The sequence below is a fragment of the Euprymna scolopes genome, chromosome 15 (genome assembly GCF_053919585.1).
Source record: "Euprymna scolopes isolate OS-2025 chromosome 15, ASM5391958v1, whole genome shotgun sequence".
Lineage (NCBI taxonomy): Eukaryota > Metazoa > Mollusca > Cephalopoda > Sepiida > Sepiolidae > Euprymna > Euprymna scolopes.
Genome location: NC_136496.1, coordinates 123,099,966 through 123,121,979, shown reverse-complemented (window position 1 = coordinate 123,121,979; position 22,014 = coordinate 123,099,966). Strand labels below are relative to the sequence as shown.

At 33.2% G+C, this 22,014-nt stretch overlaps 1 protein-coding gene across 2 annotated transcripts in view; it reads left to right on the top strand.

The window, feature by feature from the left end:
• Positions 1–15,638: 15,638 nt before the first annotated feature.
• The window catches only part of LOC145294103 (cytochrome c oxidase assembly factor 1 homolog), a 47,245-nt gene continuing 40,869 nt past the window's right edge, over positions 15,639–22,014 (top strand). Inside the window, exons 1-2 of one of the 2 annotated variants that reach the window (XM_080141176.1) lie at positions 15,639–15,862; positions 20,541–20,656. In XM_080141176.1, coding sequence (XP_079997302.1) covers positions 20,563–20,656 — 94 coding nt within the window. In that variant the 5' untranslated portion in view covers positions 15,639–15,862; positions 20,541–20,562. The remainder of the gene's footprint in view (positions 15,863–20,540; positions 20,657–22,014) is intronic. The other variant, XM_080141175.1, reaches the window with a different exon arrangement.

The window sequence follows — 22,014 nt, the reverse complement described above, 5'->3', positions numbered from 1 at the left end:
ATGGAACCAAGAACATTGAAGATGCACACCCACAAGTTCTCTAACCCCACTCTCATCCTCCACATTACCATATCACTGCCCCCCCCCCAAAAAAAAGAGTGACACTAAATAACCAAGTAGATTCAAGGAGGAAGGAAAGGCCGAGGTGTGAGCACTGACCAGACCTCCGCTGTATAAGTGTGAAGAGAACTGGGACCTTGGGGAGGCTTATTGCTGCTCAAATTCCATTAAAGACCAATGGCCGCTGCCAACGAGAAATCAATGGCAAGCAGCTGTTGCGATAATGAAAATTTATTTGCAAATGTTATCAAAAGAGGTGGAGAGTACTGGAAATCTGGGGAGACTTGTTGTCACTCAGCTTCCAGGGAACACCACAGGCTGTTTTCAATGAGATCTTTGATGATTTCGTGTGAAAGCTACTTGTGAGCCAATAATAATAATAATAATAATAATAATAATGATAATATTAATAATGATAATAATAATGATAATAATAATAATAATAATAACAACAATAATAGTAATGATAATGATAATGATAATAATGGCAGTTATAATAATAATCATAATAATAATCATAATCATAATGATGATAATAATGATAATAATAATGATAATAATGATAATGATAATAATGATAATGATGATAATAATGATAATAATAACAACAATAATAATAATGATAATATTGATAATAATAATAACAAATAATAATAATAATAATAATATTGATAATAATAATAATAATAATAATAATGATAATATTGATAATGATAATAACAAATAATAATAATAATAATAATAATAATAATAATGATAATATTGATAATAATAATAACAAATAATAATAATAATAATAATAATAATAATAATAATAATAATAATAATAATAATAATAATGTCTGAAACTTATGAAAGAGGAGATGCAGCAAATCGAAGAAGGGACAGAGAATGAAATCAGCAAGGAAACCCTCAAGATAACGAAAAATGTCAAATTGGAAAGCACCAAGTCATGATGGAATACATGCTTATTGGTTTAAAAAAATCACAACACTACATGAACGATTGAGTCAGAACCTGAAAAGATGTATCCAAGAAACACAAGCACCAAAATGGATGACCAAAGGGAAAACTACTTTGGGCACAAAAAGACACAGAGAAAGAAACAATCCTCAACAATTACCGGCCTATTACATGTTTACCTAAAATGTGGGAAATACTAACAACACAGCTTAGGGAACAAATTATTCAGTCCCTTCATCATTGTAGACTACTTCTTGAGGAACAGAAATAATGCCAAAAAGGAAAAAGAGGAACACATGACCTGCTAAACATTGACCCAAAAATTCTGAAAGAGGTAAAAAGTAAAAAAAAAAAGAACTTGGCCATGGCATGGATTGATTACCAGAAAGCATATAACAATGGATAATTGAATACCTGAGAATGTAAAAAATACCAAGCAAGATTCTAAATTTAACAGAAAATGCAATGAAAACATGGAGATTTGAACTGACAGCTGATGGATTACAGAGATTAAAATACAAAAAGTATCTTCCAAAATGATTCCCTATCACCACAACTATGCATTATGCAAATGATTCCCTATCATCACAACTATGCATTATAGCTATGATTCCCCTTAAAAAACATACTAAGAAGATGCCAAGCCAGATACAAGCTCACTAATACAGATGAAATAATGAACAAACTAATGTAGATGGATGGTCTGAAGTTATTTGCAAAAACCAAGAAGGAATTAGAGACACTAATAAACACAACCAGAATCTTCAGTCAGGATATCCGAATGGAATTCGGCATGGAAAAGTGTGCTGATTATGAGAAGGGGAAAACTGGAAGCAATGGAAGGTATAATACAACCCGACCAAACGGAAATGAGGGCACTAGGTGAACATGGTAACTACAAATATTTGGGAGTTCTGGAAGCAGACACAGTCAAAATAAAATAAATGAAAGAGAAAATTGGAAAGCAATAACTGAAAAGAACAAGAAAACTCTTCAAAACGGAACTATATTGTCCAATTGTCTACTGTACACTCTTAACCCTTATCCTCGAGTGGTCTCTGGGCCTTGATAAATGGTTATGCCTATGTAAAAAAAAAACAACAACAAAAAAACTATATAGTAGAAATCTAATTAAAGGTATAAACACATAGGCAGTGTCACTTGTAAGTTACTCTGGACCATTTCTAGGATGGACGAAAGAAAAACTGAGGCATCTTGACCAGAAGACGAGCTACATAAAAGCAAGGATTGACAAGACACAAGAAAACAGCAAATGCAGACTCTGCAGACAAAAAGAGGAAACCATATAATAAACGAATGCAACAAACAAGCCCTCAAAAAATATAAAAATAGACACGATCAAGTGGGAAAGGCAGTACACTGGAGATTATGCAGACAGCGGAATCTTGAACATCCAGACAAATGGTACAAGCACAAACTGGCAACAGTACTTGAAACTGAAGGTCACAAACTCCTGAGACATGTATATGCAAACGGATAAACCCATTCAAGCAAGAAGACCTAATGTCATACTAGTTAACAAGAAGGAAGAGACCTGTCAGATTGTAGATTTTGCTCTCCCGGCAGATCACAGAGTGAAGATCAAGGAGATGGAGAAGCAGAGCAAATACACTGAACTGGTCGGAGAGCTCAAAGGAATATGGAAGATGAAAAAAGTCAGGATAACACCACTAATAGTAGAAGCACTAGGAACAATACCAAAAAACTTTTAAAAGAGAATGGGAGAGATTGGAATCAGAAGAATAGCTGATAAGATACAATGAATAACAGTAATGAAAATTGCTGAAATATTAAGGAAACCCCTTGAATGAGGAGATTAATTACACATGAACTACAGACACAAACTGGACATGCAGGAAATATATGGATGTAAAACACAAAGGAACATTACATGGATTCACAAAAATTGGATTTTTTTTGTGTGTGTCATCAAAAACAGACATCACACCACAAAGCGGGAGGGTCAAGGAGGATGAAAAGACTGAGGAGAGAAAGCACTAGCCAGACCTCCGCTCTGGACGAGTGCAAAGAAGACTGGGACCTTGGGAGACTTGTTGTCATCCAAATTCCAGTGAAGACTAATAGACGCTGCCAATGAGAAATCAATAAGCGGCTGCTCTACAATAATGCAAATCCATCTGCAATGGTTATCGACAGAGGTGACTAGTGAGAAAATAATAATAATAATAATAATAATAATAATTAGAAGAAGAAGAAGAAGAAGAAGAAGAAGAAGAAGAAGGCGAATAGCATACATGCGATGATGCAGGTTCCATTATGAATAAGAAATGGGAGGCGGACAAAAGAATTTGAAAGATGTAAGAGAGATGAAAGGAAAAAGAAGAGTTACAGAATATGAATGAGGGAATGAAAGAAAGTTAAAGAAGGAATAAGACGAATAAACCAAGGGAATTTACAGGAATTAACCTGCGATAGTCGATTAAATAAGAGAAAATAAAATAAAAAGTGTGTGCGTGTGTGCGTGTGTGTGTGTGTGTGTGTGTGAGAGAGAGAGAGAGAGAGAGAGAGAGAGAGAGAGAGAGTTAATTAAAACGGATGGATCGCGTTTGTCATACAAAGGGGAATAACTTTTCATACCTCAAATTACGTGATATTTTTTTCTAACAATTGATTTTGAACAAAGATTTCCCGGTCAATGAAGGAGTGGATATAATGCGATAAAAGTTTTTTTTGTTTTTTTTTTATATATAATATTATTTTTTTTTTGTTTTTTTTTATATATAATATTATTTTTTTTTTTTGTTTTTTTTTTATATATAATATTATTTTTTTATATATAATATTATTGAATGCGAAAACTTTTAAACTTTTAAAAGAGAATGGGAGAGATTTCAAATCTATTTAATACAACACCGTTTAAAATGTGTGAATATGTTACAAGAAAGTGATCTTTTTCACAAAATAGAGTTTTACCGGATGCCCTTTGAATCACTCAAAACGAACAAAAGTATTAAAGCGTGTTTGAGTTTAACTAAAAAAACAAAAAAAAAAACGTTCTAATGCCATAATTTTGTATTTTGCTGTATTCTTCACGACTACATGACTAGTGCCTGATGACATGTTATTTTAAGAAAAAGAACACGGTTTTATTTTGCAATGTCGGTACACATAGCTTATAAGAGATGTTCTGGTATATCTAGAGCCAGGCCGAGCTTGCTGTCTGAGCCGATATAATTAAATTGGCAATGAGGGCTGTGCATCACTAAAGATTCTCCTAAGGCATCTGTCTGAAGAATGTATTTCATGATATATATATATATATATATATATATATATATATATATATATATATATATATATATATATAAGGAACTCTGTGTGTGTGTGTGTGTGTGTGTGTGTGTGTGTGTGTGTGTGTGTGTGAGAGTTTGTTCCGTATAGACTCGAAAACGACTAAATCAAATTTTATAAAATTTCACACAAATGTACTTTTATGTGCCTGGCAGTGTTCTTAGATAGGTTTTGCCTTAGTCTTCAATAAGTATCGATAATTGAAATAATCCTATAAAAGAAGGAACAGGCGATTTGGACCAAAGTTAACATCTTACACAGCCTACCACCTGAAGTGAATTCGAGAAGTTTTATTAGCATACAAGCTGAAAGGCCCGCCATATAAAATCAACAGTAGATTCTTTGATATGACAGGGGCACATTCGAAATTAATTTTTCTGTTTAGAACACTATTAAACCATGATACTTGACATTTTATTTTAAACTTAAATTACAGCCATTATCACTGCACAAGACCAGGTATATAAAATGAACAGTAAGTTCTTTAGTATGATAGGGGCATGTTCAAACTGAATGTTTCTGTTTAGAGCACAATTGAAGCATGATACTTGATGTCTGCATTTTAAAGTTTAATTCAATCAATTATATATAAAAAATAATTTAATAAAATTAACAGTAGATTCTCTACAGTGCAATGTAGACTACAATATGAAGCCTTCTCATGGTGCACCACGATGTGTTCCCAACTAGAGCAGGCAATCGATTTGATTGAAAATTTGGTGATTTCACCGATATCGAAGACAATAAAAATAAGGGAGTGTGAACCATTCGTTGATCATCATTCAATCTCGGGCAACGTCAAGTATCCCCGCTATTGTGTGTGTGTGTGTATATATATATATATATATATATATATATATATATATATATATAGTTTTTTTAAATTGATGTTTTTCTGAATTAAATTTAAACAAAAAACTATAAATTCCATTTGCTCTATCAAGTATATTGAGCTATTCTCTTTTTGGCTGGGATTGTCTTATATATTACCTCCAAAACATATTCTCCGTAAGACTCAATACCACACAATTAATTAATCGGTGTTTCTTATTCATCTCAGAAATCTGATATATGTATGTATATATATATATATATATATGTATATATATATATATATATATATATATATATATATATATATATATATATATATTTTGACCAGAACAAAAAGATCAAATTAATAATATATTATACTAAATTTAAAACCTCTAATTTAATAATTAAAAACAATAATATTACTAACACCAACTAAACCAAACTAATGTAGTGTATGAATTTATGTGCTCCTTTGAAGAATGTCTCCAAACCCACTCTAAAAACTCATACAACGCATACATAGGCCACACCACAACAACACTCTCCTGATGACTAACCTAACATTTAGCTGACAATAACGCCATAAACAATACGTAACATCCCATGATAAAAACCTACAGTCGTCCGACATTAGAAATATCTTAACTAACAATATTAAAATTCGATACCCTAACAATTGCACGCGAAAACTTAAATTACTAGAAGCCATATTTATCAAAAAACTTCAGCCCCTTTCTAACCGGATCTCATTTAACATGGGGACAAATATACTAACAGTATTTAATAACTTACAGGAAACTAAAGAAATAAATAAACTATAAAATAAGAAAATCGAAATTAAAAATAAAATAATTCGCTCCTAACCATCCTGCACCCACCTTTATATCCAATAAAAAAACAAAATAACAAAAACTATAAATACACCAAGCTTCAAAGGAAAAGAAAAAAAATAACAACAACAATCGCTCCTGATGATAATTGGATGCACCAATAGAAAGCGCTTGAGTAGAATATGGCTGAACAACTGAAATAAAAAAGATCACTCGGCGAATGGAAAAGATATCCAGAAAAATTGGAAGAAGGAATAACTCTGTCGTGTTCAATCAGACATGCTTGAATATATATATATATATATATATATATATATATATATATATATATATATATATATATATATATATATATATATATAGTAAGTTATAAAATATATATGACGATTAAGCTACACTGAATATTCCCGTTTCATCCACTCTAGGACTATTCAGGCTTATGCGTTTCATCCACTCTAGGACTCTTCAGGCTTATGAGGCGCATAAGCCTGAAGAGTCCTAGAGTGGATGAAACGCAGAATATTCAGTGTAGCTTAATCGTCATATATATTTTATAACTTACTAACTAGCTCTACCTACGTATTGAGCACTTTTGAAGTAAATACTTAAAGTTTACGCATAAATTTATACTTTCGTATATTAATTTTATGTGAGTAAATTAAGTAGTTATATATATATATATATATATGTATATATACATGTATATATATATATATATATATATATATATATATATATATATATATATATAAATTAAAATACTGTAAATTAAAAAGTTACAAAATTTTTTATCTGACAATAAACATACAATGTACAGTGTAGAAAATTCCTTATTATGCAGAGTTTCAAAGAATGCCTTTTCTTCAGAGGAAAGATATTAGCAAAATATTATAGAAAAAAAAACCCTATGATTTTGCTGTTTAGTGCATAAATTAAAACTGCAGCATATGAATTGAATCATATTTGCATAAAAGATAATGAAAAAAGTCTCTGAGAATTCTAAATGTGCATTTTGTGTTACTTGTCGAATAAAAAATTTTGTAAATTCTTGATTGGCAGTATTTTAAATTTATATTCTTATATCAAATTCTATTCTATTTTAGGTTTATTGAGCTTTTTCATCTGGTTAGGAATATCTTATAAATATTATAAATATATATCATAGTATATCCTATAAATAATAGTACTAATATTTATATTCACTTGGAGTTTACAGACTTAATGATTTAGTAAATGTAACTATAAAACTTTTTTGAATATATATATATATATATATGTGTGTGTGTGTGTGTGTGTGTGTGTGTGTGTGTGTTTTTACATGGGGGTCACCACTTATCAAGGTCCAGGAGCCACTCGTGGATAAGGGTTATTGCGCGTACAGTAATCAATGGGATAGTATCGTAGTAATAGTTAGTATTGGGGATTTGATAAGGTATCATTACTTAAGGGGGCGGTTCATCAGGAATTTGTTTGTGTTGGACTTGAAGACATTCGGGGGGGGGGGACACAACAAGCGGCAGAGAGTTCCACAGCCGTGCAGTTCTAAGAAGGAAGCTTTGTTCATGGAATCTACGTTTTGATTCAGGCACGGATAAAGAGTGGGGAAAATTATTGACGGTGGTTTCAGCTAGTCGGATGTTTTTCGTGAAAGATTGGCGAGGGGGGACCAGAGATTAGAGCTCAGACGAGCACTTGCCATGGAAATAACGATAAAACAGAGACAGACTCGCAACGTCTCTTCTGTGGGAGAAAGGTTGCAGAGAAGAGAAAAGGGCATCCCCCACCAAGCCACGAAGTCTATTTTGTACTCTGTCAAGGCAGGATAGGCTGTTTTTAGCAGCTCCTGCCCAGATGTGGCAGCAGTATTCCATCCTTGGACGTACTTGGCTTTTATATAGATAGGGAATTGCATCATTAGTGAGATATCTTCTGGAGCGGTAGAAGGATCCCACCATTTTCCGAGTGACCTTGGCCACATACTTGATGCATGTGTTCCATTTCAGATCGGGAGTAAAGGTCAAATCCAGAAGCTTATCAAAACATGGGGTCTCCCCTAGACGAGAGCCATTCATTTCAATCGATGCCAGATGAGGATCAGAGCGTTTATGATGTAATGATAGAAGCTTGGTCTTAGATGCATTAAAGGTAACCAGCCACCTCTTCCCCCACTGAACCACGTGCTCAAGATCAGAGGAGGTTCTTGATTAGCTTGGCGACCTCACACACAGATATTTGTATGTTACCTAGCGTGTTGTGTGTTGTAGGAGGAAATACGGGGAGTTGTGTGTGTATATATATATATATATATATATATATATATATATTATTATTATTATTATTATTATTATTATTATTTATTCGAAGGTAAACAGTTACATTTGGTCACTACAAACAGCCATATGTTTCAGTCAATAAGACTTCTTCAGACGATCCTGAACTATTCGATACAGTTCAGGGTCACCTGAATAAGTCTCATCGACTAAAACAGACGCCTGTTTTTAGCAACCAAATGTAACTGTTTACCTTTGAATAAATAAAAAATATTTTGCTCTTGTTATTAAGCACTATCTAACAACCTCGTTGAGTTCATTAGTTCCTACTTTTGAATATCTCAAGCCTGGATTTATATATATATATATATATATATATATATATATATATATATATATATAGTAATTTATAAAATATATATGGCGATTAAGCTACACGCATAAGCCTGACGAATCCTATAGTTGGATGAAACGCAGAATATTCAGTGTAGCTTAATCGCCATATATATTTTATAAATTACTAACTAGCTCTACCTACGTATTGAGCACTTTTGAAGTAAATACTTAAAGTTTACGCATAAATCTATACTTTCGTATAGTAAATTTATGTGAATAAATGAAATAGTTATATATGTATATATATATATATATATATATATATACTTCCACTTATATTCAAATAAACATTATTTGAAGAAGATCTGCAGTTTTAAAAAAGGAAATCTTTGTCACCTGATAGGGTCGTTTAATTATTTATAATTTATTGGACTGAAACATTATCATGATCGTGTAGCGACATAAAAATAATGTTCATTTGAATATAAATAAAAATATATTTTTCTCCTTTTATTATTGTACACTATCATATAAATCTTGTTAAATTCATTGGTTTTTAAATACTCTTAACTTATATATTATCATCTATACATTCATTTTATGTACATTTTTACCCTTCGAAATCATCATTTACCAATTTTTCTTTATTTTTTCTACATGTGTTTTTTATCAGCTCAACTTATTTTTAGATTTTTTTTAATAATTAATTTTTATTTACAAAAACAACAAATTTTTAAGATTTTCTTTTGGGGGAAATTCAAGGGACGTAACTCTATTTTAGTTTTATTTATACAAAAATTTGAGAGGTTAATTGTAAGAAAATAGAGAGATCCGACCATTTTTGTAATTATAATAGATAAAGGAGAGTGGACCGGTAAATTCACCCTTGTCTATTCGTTCGCCCGTCTGTCCGCACTTTTCTTAATAACTATGCTTTAGAATTTTTTGAAATTTTGCACAAACATTAAACATGATATGAGTAAAAACGTAACAGAACGGATTTTCTGAGAAAACTCTGGTTGCCCCCTACCCTAAGGGGGCCTTTTGGGTTAAAATGGCTAAAATTGACACTAAAACTTTCTGAAAAGTTGTAAGCAACTGATTTCTGTATAATTTTGCTTGTCTATACTTTGTGATAACTCTTGGGTGTGTTCCAGGGGCTGTTTTAGGGCTAATAAAACCATTCCAATTTTGGGACTCTTTTACTATATTTGTCCAAAATTTTCTGTGTATGTCTATTTAGCAGTTTTGCATGGTGCTGAAAAATTTAAATATCTTAAGGCCTTTGGGACTTTTGAGGCTAAATGGAGGGGGTGGAAATGATGGACTTATTCATTTCTTTCATGGTGCAGAACTCAAATTTACATATGTTCGGGCCTAAAACTGCACCGTTTGTTCATTTTTACCAGGATTTGACATCTCCTGGGAACGTTTGAGGCTAAATGGATGGATGGGTGGGTGGGGTGGGGGGGTCAAATGCTGAACTTAGTCATTTTTTCTTATGCCTTGTTTACTTTGCACTCACGGGGGACCATGCATGCTTCACTTGTTTTATACATTTTTTCTTGCATTTGCTCGAATGTCTTTTTTTTAGAAAAATTACGGTTCTGACCTTACTCTTTCTATTTGTTTCAAACAAAAAACTATGTTGTTTGTCAACTATTTTATTCAATGCAACAACATTTTTTTTTAAAGCATAATAGATACTTTTATTGTCTTTTTTCTTTTTGAAAAAAGAAAATATTTGGCAATTAAACTTCATGATTGCCAGTACAGTAATTTTTCTTTAAAAAAAACAACAAAACAACGACATTATCTATTATATTTACTGAAAAAATTCTTATATAAAATAATGTAGTTGAAAAAAAAAAATTTTTTTGTTTGAAACAAAAAATAATAGTCACATTTTTCTTTTCTTATAATTAGCATTCCAAATTATTGCATAAAAAATAACTAAAATAGAGTTACGTCCCTTAGAAAAATCAGCCTTTGTCCCTGATTACCTTAAGAAAATATTTTTTTATTGGGAACTTGAAGAAAAACAACTTTTCCATTGTATGTAACAAAGAAATAAAAAAAAACAATAAAAATACAATTGAAAATTTTTTGCATATCATAAATAAATCAAAAATAAATCAGACAGTGGACGTCATTGTACTACTAAGGAATATTTGTTGACCCACATATTCTCTTCATATTTATTAATCATTTGTTTATTGATATTGCTTCATTTTTTTTTTTTTAATATTCGTTAAAATTAGTTGATAAATCTTGTGTAATTTGAAGTAAGAAAAGTTATCTCCCTTGCTATGACAAATAACCTGAAAGTAAAAAAGTAAATGATGATGAAGGATGATGAATGATGATGATGAAAGATGAGATTGTAGAATTTAAAGGACGAATAAGAAATATAGATTGTTTTCCAATCTACTTCAAAGCAGTAATTTTTAAGGTCAAGTTACATGCCTTCACCTATTCTCCGGGGTTGTTTTACAATAGACAGAGCTACGAAAATGTGGTGAAAAAAGACAACCACATAACAAATAAATGTTACTGTGGCATTTATTGTGTGGGTTTCCACCAGTATTTTGTTTCATTTTCATTTTTAAGTCATTATGGAGACTTTAATGATGTAAGAGTCCAATCGCAGTTATTTTTTCTTGTTCTCATGTAATGCTAGACACTACTTGTTTATCGAACCAAATAAACGTTTTAAAGTAAGTAAAAACACTAAAAACTTGTCCAGTGAGGTAGAAGAGTAACTTATCTTAGCTTTGATAAAACAAACCCCATTTTTCTATCAGTAATAGCAATTCTATCGTGACACTGTTTGAAGATGAACATAATAAACATAGTTGTCAGAGGCTGTTGGAGAGGCACATTGCGAAAACATTTTATAGACAATGGCAGCTTGTGAGGTATTTATCAACCACGGTGAGAAAGATGACACAAAAGTTGAAAAGTGGAATTGAAGAATTATACTTACATACAAAAAATGCCTGGGCAACCTCGTCGGCATTCTCTGGTATGGGAGCCACAAGTGATTAGCAATAAACTAACCCCTTCTCAAAGAGAGAAGGAAAAGTCTGAGAGGATGGAATTATTTGTATGTTTATTATTATTATTATTATTATTATTATTATTATTATTATTATTATTATTATTATTATCATCATTATTATTATTATTATTATTATTATTATTATTATTATTATTATTATTATTATTTTAGTCAAAGTTCTCAGAAATCAGGAGGCACCTTCCTGGGGCAAACACTTGATCTCTATATGAAACATATTGGTAAGTAATTTCCGGGCAGCGTTGGGAATAAATCATTTTTTCAGTTATTGGTTTATCTGTCTATCTATCTATCCATTTATCTATCTCTCTAATTGTTTATCTTTTTAACTGAGTAAATAACAAAGATTGAATCGCAGGACAATAAGTTGAGCAAGCATGCAGGAGTAGAGGGGGGAGTAAAGGACTCATACTGTGACATGACTCAAACTCTGTGACTGATCAAGTTGCGCTGGAAGATATGCAAAGGGGACCGGATCTGACGTGTCAGGGGTTCCAGTTTTAATAAGGCAAGTTAATCTTAGTGAGTTGAGTTTTGAGACGCCAAAAAGACAAGATGTGTTAAACAGGTCTCCCCAGAAGGAGGTGATGGTTTCCAAATGGATGTAGAGAAACCACAAGCCAAAGATCGTCATTTAAGTTCTGCTGTGATGAAATGCCTGGGAGTAAATAAAGAATATATAAAAACATACACCGTCTTGTGTCTGTCTTGCATGCAGTTTGTTATAACAGAATCAGCTCCAACAAGACGTTGGCGAATTTCCCCAGGAGGAGCAACAGAAGACAGGTATTTTTTTTTTTTTTTTAAATTTTTTTTTATTACATTTTCACCCCAAACAAGGCAAATTGCCACTTTGGTGTAGGAGGCTACTATCAGGGGCAACAACTACTGGGGTACTATGTAGGGATTTGGGCAGCAAGATGTCGGTTCACGTTACACTTGAACTTCTGCACGTCAGTATTGTTGGGGAAGCAGGGATCTGGAATGGAATTCCAGAGTCTAGCAGTTCTGGGGAAGAAACTATTGGAGTAAAAAGATCTTTTACATCTAGGGATCTCTACAGTGTGGGGTGGGATTTAGCAGCCTGTCGGGTTTGTTGAGGGTGCTCACGTCGTGGGGGCACAAGTGATTGCAGTTCGTCAGAGCATTCACCACTAAAATACTTGTAGAAGAGGCAGAGGGATGCAACATTTCGTCGATGGGACAGAGGCTGAAGCTTAGATGCCAGTTCAGGGCCTATCAGGTTTGCGACTCTCTTTTGAACCTTGTCAAGGAGCGAGAGACTAGTAGCAGATGCACCAGCCCAGATGTGGCAGCAATACTCCATACATGGGCGAATGGTGGCCTTATAGAGGTACAGGATACTTTCGGGTGTTAGTAGTTGTCTAGCACGGTAGAGAGAGCCCACCTTTCTTGCAGCGGCCCTGGTAGTGCCTTCAATGTAATTGTTCTAACTCATGTTTCCTGTGAACGTTAGGCCAAGGAGTTTGAAAGATGTATTCTCAGATAAAGAGTCGTTGGCCATTGCTATAGGTGGTAGAGAGGGTTTCTTGTAATTATTGAATGAAACTAGTTTAGTCTTGGCGGCATTGAACGTGACCAACCACTTTTGTCCCCATTCCACCACAGATTGGAGGTCTTCCTCTAGTGTTTCTGCCATTTCTTTAGAAATGTGTTCATTCGTCTTCCTGTCGTGCCTGCCATAGAGTGTAGTGTCATCAGCATATATACCCATCATGTTTGTGTATTATTGGGAGGCAGAATGAGGAACAGCTCATCAGAAGAGGCATGCTGAAAGGGTGCAAAAAATAGTTGAAAATGGACCTGTCAGCTGGTAGTGATGCCTTAGAGAATTGGCATTAACGTCTTCTAAAAGGAGGAGATAATAATTGTCAGAGTTCATCTTACAGGATCGATTCTATAAAAGTAATTGCTGAAGAAAATTGCTTGACTGAGCTTCTGGGGACTAGTAAATAAAAGTAAACAAGATGTTCACTCGTCGACTGCCAAATACAAAATGTTTAAAACGTTGGTGCACAGTCAGACTCTGTACATTCTTCCAGTCAAAAAGAAAAATAGTTACAAAATTAATTTCTAACCAATAAAATGTTTCTATGCCAAAATAATAAGATGAACAGTTAACTCTTTTTAGAGCCTACAGGTGGATATAAAAACGAGCTTTTTTGTGAACCCAAGAGAGAAGAGAGAAAAAAGAAAAAAGAAAAAAGTAAAAAAATCGGTAGGGAGAGAAATCCGCCCTTGCTATGAGATCCAAATACACTCTCATCGAACTTAATCCTAAAAAACAGTATAATTGGCAGCTCTAAAAAGACATAAAAAAATAATTTGCATATCAATATAATTAGCAACCCTAAAAAGACATAAAAAAAGACCAAAGGCAAGATGACAGGGTAAATTGTTGGTACAAAAGATACGAGGCGTGGTAAAAAGTCGTGTGCATGATAGTTGTTTTTTTTTGCTAATTGAACCACAATCATAAAAAAATTCAATACAGTTATAAACATTTCTCTTTAATTCCTTTTTTTCTTCTTTCATTTATTCAATGAACTATTCAATTTGTAACATTTACCTTCGAAGCTAATATTTTGTCATCTATAGTTTACTTTGAATGCATTTAACAACAAAATCACACCCCTTCATTGTTCAGTTCCCTAAATGCCAGAAAGATTTCTACTCTAACAGTTTCTTCCTTCGAACAAGTTGACTTAGGAACTCCTTTCTTGCTACCTGCTTCCCTGACTGTAGTGATATGCAAATGTTTAAATGTAATGTAAACCAAAGTCTTGTTCATCTTTCCTATGCATGGTTCCAAACAATAGACTCTTACACCCAAGTGGTGATATGCCTTGTTAGAGGTGAACGTGAGTAAAAAAAAAAAAATGTTTGTTTTGCCTTTTATCTACATGGAAGTTGACCGATTGTATGTTTTAATATTAAATTAAATGGCCATAAAAGGTGCCATAAGCTCTAATCTCTGGTTCTTCATTGTGGAAAAAGAGTTTACCGTCTGTGAAAACCATTGATTTCTTACAGATTACAACATAATCATCTGTAGGAAAAATCGTAACTTTCTTGGCTACAGGTGTAGTGTTGAAACGATTGGGTGCTGTTGTGGAAGATGTGTTCTGGCTTCGTCAAAAAAATGATGCCCAGCATATAAATTTGACGGAACTTGATACACTAAAAGGTCTTAATCTTGCACTGTAATGGCAAGCCAAGCTTGTACATCTCCACTTACTCAGCGTGTGTTTACCACTATTTGACCGTCACCTTAACTGGAAAGGCACGAGTTAGGACTAAAGCTGCAAGTGAAATGCTGATACAAATAAGACTGGTGATAATAAAGTGTCTAGGTGACGAATACAGCTTAAAAATCAATCTTATCAGTTAGGGATTTTTATACTGGGTCCCTAAAATCAGCAGAGATTAGACCATTCCTGTAATGATCCGGTCCCTGTTGATTTTGTGATAGAAGTTTAGTTCTGTGCAATTCTAGGAGGTCCATCATCCCAAGCTTTGCCTTTTCTCTTTGAGAAGGGGTTAGTTTATTGCTAATTGCCTGAGTCGCCCGTACCGGGGAATGCTGACGGGGCTGCCCAGGTAATAGTTGCAAATCAGAGTGCCCCTCCTCAGGTGCTCTGATTTCTCAATCCCATTTTCCAACCCTGGTGTCTAAGTTCTTGCAGTGGGAGAGAACTAAAGAAATCTCAACAAATACTGTCTCATTAGTAAAAAAAAGCTCATTCTATTAATCGTTTATGATACTTCCATAATATTCTTCATTTTTCAAATGACAAGTATTCCATCTCATTGCCTTGTGCCATTGATATGTAGTGACTCATTAGTAAAAGAAAGAAAGACAGAAAAATGATGGTCTGAACAGGTTGATAAGTTGTCATGAAATATACGATGCGCAGGGGGAGATAACTCAAAGTGTTTAATAAAATGCCTCTAACCGGTGTCATGCTTGATTTTCCTTGATCTCTTCATGTTACGACCACTCTTTACTTGCAAATTTGCGATAATTAAAAGAAACCAAGGACGGCGTTTTGGTGTTCATATCTTCAGCCTTGACATTAACTTTATAAATGCTTTGAGAGAACTCCCACCCCTTCTACTTAAAAACACGTGAGTAAACGCTAACAGAAACGCAGGTATGTGTAAATAATTGAAACGACAGCATGGTGGGTTGTGTACGTTTTTGTGACTTAAAGTATGAAAAAAAAAAAATCCTGAATATACGGCAAGGTCGGCGAAATTAACCTTTAACGACCTCTAAAAATTTAACTGTCCCAAACAAACAATCGTATGTCAAAACTGTTGACTGACATCAATCTATACGATTGTTTGTTAATATTACATTGTGTTGACTCAACATAATGTAATAAATAATTTAAAAATAGGCGCTTATTTAGAATTATACTCAATTAGAAAAACAAAAATACAGAAAAATCTTTATGATGTCTGTAATCGTCATAGAAAGATGTCATATTCCAAAAATCACATAAATTGATCAAGTATTTTTTTTTTTTTTTAGAAAATCATTTTTTTTTTATCTCAGTTGTTCGAATTGAGTTGTTTCCCTTTATTTATAACCAATGGCTGCCAAAAAATTATTAAATCGTAGGTGCTTGTACAAAAAGAGGCGACGATAATTTTTAAAATATGTCCTTTTAAGCAAAAACAATATTATGGCATTGGTTTAATTTGGCCTCCTTGTTGTTCTGCGAGACTGTGAACATGGCGGTGTATGCGAAAAATTCGTTCCCGACAATGTTTTAGGTCAAACGTCAATATTTGTTTTATTTTTAATAAAAAAACGAGATGTTTTTTTTTTTTCTTTTTTTTCACTTATTAGAGGCTTGCCTTTTTTTCTGTTGTTCTTGGCCTTCGAGCCGGGATCAAAGTGTAGTATCTGTTCTGCATATGCTGCACTTAAGATAATTTGTCCCAGTCAATGGAGGGGAAACCCTCTGTACTGGGACAATTATTATTTTTGGTAACCAAAAGTGCTCCCTTTTTGCCTACTTTTAGGGGAGCTGGTTTTTACCCCACATTAAAAACGGCCTTGTGCCTAATTTGCTTTGGTGGGGAAGCAAATAAATGCATTACAAACTTTATTTGAACTTTTTAACAAACTTTTGCAAACATAAAAAATAAAATTTAAAAATCTATTTAACCAAAATATATGATAAAAATCGTCCCCGTTTTTTTTTGTTTTTTTTGGAAAAGATTTTTCCAATTGTTTTTTGGAAATCAATTTTTTTCAATCTGCTTTTTTGGAAATGAGATTTAATTGTACATATAAAAAAGTATGTTTTTTTTTTTGTTTTTTCATTTGTCACTTTGCCACTCATGTATTGAATACATATTTTTTTTTTATAATGCCTGATTAAAATACATGAGAAATGTAAAAAAAAACAAAAACTTTTTGTTTAATAAATTAAAAAAAATTATATTATAAAAAATCTATAAAGTTCAGAAGTTGAAGTGAAATTAAATTTCCTCGCCCCAAACAAAATAAAAAAAGGAATGAAACGAAACGACACTTTCTTCTGATTTAAAATGCACCATATTTATTTTTTAACAAAAACAATAAGGTGATTGCACAAAGATCCAATTGGTGAGAGTTCTTTCGAAGTCATTATTATTAAAATGTTTGGTGAAAGTCCTTCGTGGAATTAATGAGTTTTGAAGGTAAAAGTCCTGTGTGAAAATAATGAGATTATTTTAAAGTTTGTGTTTACCTGGCGAAGTTCGCCTTACTTGAAGAGTCCCATAAGGAAAGTAATTCGAGAAGAAAGTGGTTTGTTATTAATTTAGAAGATGTGCGGATTGAATGCGTGTGTGCATAAGTGATTTTTGAGTGTCCGCGTGGCGTGTGTATGGCAGTGTTGACGGTATTGGCAGTGACGAGGTTGTGAACACGAGAGGCATGTTCTCGTTGTGTCGTCGAAGTGAGCTGAAAGAGAAAAGGCTGAAATCTCTCAGTGAACGACTGTTTTATACATTTTGGGCGGTGCCAGAATAGGATTGCTACTGCTGATATTTTGGTTTTTGGAAAAGCATTCAAAAGACAATCTTCCTAATTTTCTCATTGGTCGCATGTGTCACGTGATGGTGCTTTCAAGTACGTACGCCAAAAATATGTTCATTTTACTTTTGTTGTTTGAGAAAAGTGTGTGGGCGTATTTGAAATTGTGCCGTTGCTGATAAAACATTTTTTTTTTGCAAAATGTGCAGCGAAAATTGAAATGAATAAAGATTTGTTTATTTGCGCGCGAGTGTGTATGTGTGTATGAGTGACTGCACAAAAGTCTATTTTTAAATATGTGAAAGTCTAAGAAGTTCAAATAAAGTTGGTAAGTAAAAAAAAAACACCTCGTTTTTTTATTAAAATTTATTTTTGATAAAAAACAAAGTGTTTTTTTTTTAAATTATTATTATTTTTTCTCCAATTACATTGACTTTTGACTTAAAACATTGCCAGGGAAAATGTGTTCTTCACAAGTTTTATTGTATAAAGATATTTTTTTTAGCTTAACACTTATTGTGTAAACACAAAACAATAAATTGAACAACTTTGAATGTTACTATTTTTATAAAGTTTCTTAGAATGCAGCAAAGGATCTTGCTGAATTTTGTTTTCGAGTTAAATTTTGGATTACGGCATACTGCTTATTAGATCGACTGAAATAATGCCAAACAACAACATAAAATCATTTTTAGGTTCGTTTTACAATCCACAGAGGTATGAAATAGTATTAAAAATAAAAAATATAACAAATTAATTTTAGCAAAGACAAGATAAGTTATTCTTCTACATATCTGGAAAAATTTTTTTTAATGTTTTTACTCACTTTAAAACATTTAATTGGTTTGAAAAACTTATACTGTCGAGTGATCAATGCGAATAAGAAAAATGGCAGCAAAACTAAGACATAAATATTTATTGTTTTGAAAATGAATTAAACAAAAATTGTACAAAATATTGTCTGAAACCCAATATATGTTACCATGGCATTTATTCAGTAGGTTTCTAACAGTATTTTGTTTAATTTTATGTTTAAGACATTATCAGAACTTTAAATATTTTTGTCGACTTTTTCTAGTTTGTACTGATCGCTCAACAGTATAAGTTTTTTCAAATCGATTAACCATTTTAAAGTGAATAAAAGCATTAAAATCTGTTTCAGTTTGGTAGAAGAGTAACTTTTCTTACCATTTATTTGTTATATTTAAAAAATTTTTTAACTACCTTTTTATATCTGTGTGGCGTACAGAGACAGAATACTGTTCCCACCACTGAACATCAAGTTCAACTTAATCAAGCAGTTCACCACGGCTTTGGGCAAGAATGATAACTGCTTCACTTGTGCCAGGCTTTACCAGGATTGACGATGGAGAAGTTGAAAGTTGGCATCTTTGATGGTCCTTGATCCAGCAGCTTATAAGAGATCCAGAGTTTGAAAACTCAATAAATGAAGTAGAACTGGAAGCGCGGACAGTGAAGAACTTTCTGGGCAACAATAAGGCCAGAAAGTATGCAAAACTTGTCAACAACATGCTCACTGCTTTCAGAAACCTTGGCTGCAACATGAGCTTCAAGATGTACTACCTATTTTCACATTTGTACCGGTTTCCTGAGAACCTGGGTTCAATGAGTGATGAGCAGAGGGAGAGATTCCATCAGAACCTGAAAGAGATGGAGAGTAGGTATCGGCATTCACTCATGATAAGCTGACTACTGTTGAAATCTGAAGCATTCCAGGAGTTTGAAGAAACGGAAGTTCAAGCCCTGAAGTTTGAAGAATGGTGAAGCAATATGCAATTTATGTGTAATTGCATTTATCAATGCCCGTCATTCAGTTTACAGTAATCGATGTTTCTATCAGGTAATCAATATATGTTATTGGCAAAACATTTTTTTCTCTTAAAAACATATTTAGGATATGTGTTGACAAAAATCAGCTGATAATGCTACAAAAATGTAATCGATTTCGTCACAAGATATGAATGTTTTTTTTTGGCGAATCAACTTAGCACAAAAACCTGACCTGATGAAAAGAAACGGAGGCAATTTCCTAATTCAGCAATGCAAAAATACCCTAAATCAGTTGTAGAAATGTAGACAACACTTAAAAAGTAAGAAATTGTTGCTCATTAATAGTCCACTTCACCCTAGGGAACTTTAATATATTCTTGGTTTAGCACTAATGCTTTTGCTTTGTGTATCACATTGAGTTTTTCGTGCTGTTTATCCATGAAAGATTTCTTTTTGCTCTGCTCCAAAGTCAACAGAGTCTGAGCCATTTCTGAAATGTGCTTTTCCTGTTGATTGCAATATATTTCTGATCCAGTGCAGTTTGAGGAGGTCCATCATCTTATGTTTGGCCTTCTCTCTTTGAGAAGGGGTTAGTTTATTGCTAATTGACCGACTGGGGAATGCTGATAGGGATGCTCAGGCATTTCTTGCAGGCCAGAATGCTTTTCCTCTTGATCGCTGGTTCTTTAATTCCACTTTTTGACCCTTGTGTCGCTGTGGGAGATCGACAAATAACATCCATGAATAAATCTAATCATTTCTTACTTATTTTTTCCTCTTATTTCTGACCCACACAATATGCAAAAGTGTCAATCACATGTACAGGTAAGATATCCCATAGCATGCATCATGCTAAAATGTAAAAGTAGGAATATTAAATATTCTTAGCATTTGTGTCCTATACAAATACCACCTGTGATTTCCAAAAAAAAAAGAAAAGAAAATATTTGCCCTTCCTTCATGTATAGAAATATGCTAATTTAAAAAAAACATCTTTTTACTTTCAGGGTGAACCAGAAAAATCTCACAATGCCTGTATCGATGAAAACCTTGCGAAATATTGCAATTGTTGGAGGATTTGTGGCTTTGGGCGGTGCTGGATATTTCAAAGTGAAAATACAAAGTTAGACATTTTTTTTTATTTTTTCAAAAATCTTGCTTTTTATAATTTTTTATGCATTTTTTATAGCAAATAAAAATTCCCTGGTATTTTGTAATTTAATTAAATTTCAATTTGTGAATAGAAATATTTTTAGATGAGTCAAAAGCATTGCCTGTTGGTCTGTCATGCTTAAGCTTGTACATAGCATTTCAGTTGGTCTGTAACACTGAAATTTGAAAGATATCTCTACAAATCCACCATTCGTTCATGCATGGAATATTGTTGCCACATATGTGCATCAAACATTAGTCTCTTGATTGAATGCTACAAAAAAGTCTCCGATCTAATAAAGTTCTCTCGAACAAGCTCTTTTCCACTGAAGAGACGTTGCGAACCCGTCTCTGCTTTTTCATTATTTTCATAGCTAGTGCTCGTCTCAGCTCCAATCGATGGTTCCCTCTGGCCTGACTTTCACAAAAAAACACTCGTCTAGCCGAAACCACTACCAATAACTTTCCTCTCTCTTTATCTGTGCCTAAACCTAAATGTAGATTTCATAAATAAAGCTTCCTTCTTGGAATTGCATACCTGTGGAACTCTATTCCGTTTTCCTGCTTTCCAACTGACTACAATATGGTTGTCTTTAAGTCCAACATGAGCAAGTTCTTGATGAGCAATCCCCTTAAGTAATCCAATTTACCAAATTTCCACGACTAACGATTACTACAACATTTTCCCATTGATTACTGTACACTCATTAACCCTTATCCTCGAGTGGCCTCCGGGCCTTGATAAGTGGTGACTTCTTTGTAAAAAAAAAAAAAAAAAGCTCCAATCCCTGTCCTATCAACCAATGATACATTCCTGTACTTGTTTTCCAAGTATCTAAATGTAATATGCTCTGAGCTCATAGCACTGGTGCCCCCCTCAACATAAATACCTCTGGTTAATTGTTAAGCACCAAAAGCCAACTCCTTCACTATAGAGGGCTGATAATTTTTTCCTTCAAACTGCTAGATTTTAGTATTCCCTCCCCTTTTCCCTGCTTTTTTTACTTAGAAGATGACCACTTATCAAGGTCTGAAGGCCACTCAAGGATAAGGGTTAAATTTTAGGTAGATGGTGAGACAACAAGATCAGCCATGGTGGAACTTGGTAATGGATAAATTAAGAATTATTTCATATTAGATTTGAAGACAACCATGTTATAGTCAGCCGGGAAGCAGACAAACGATATTGTGTTTCATAGACGGGCAGTTCTAGGAAAGAAACTCTGCTTATGGAATTTTTGTTTAGTTTTGGGCACAGATAGAAAGTGAGGAAAGTTAGTGGTTGTTTCTGCTAGAAAATTATTTGTTGTGAACGTTTTATGGGAAGGG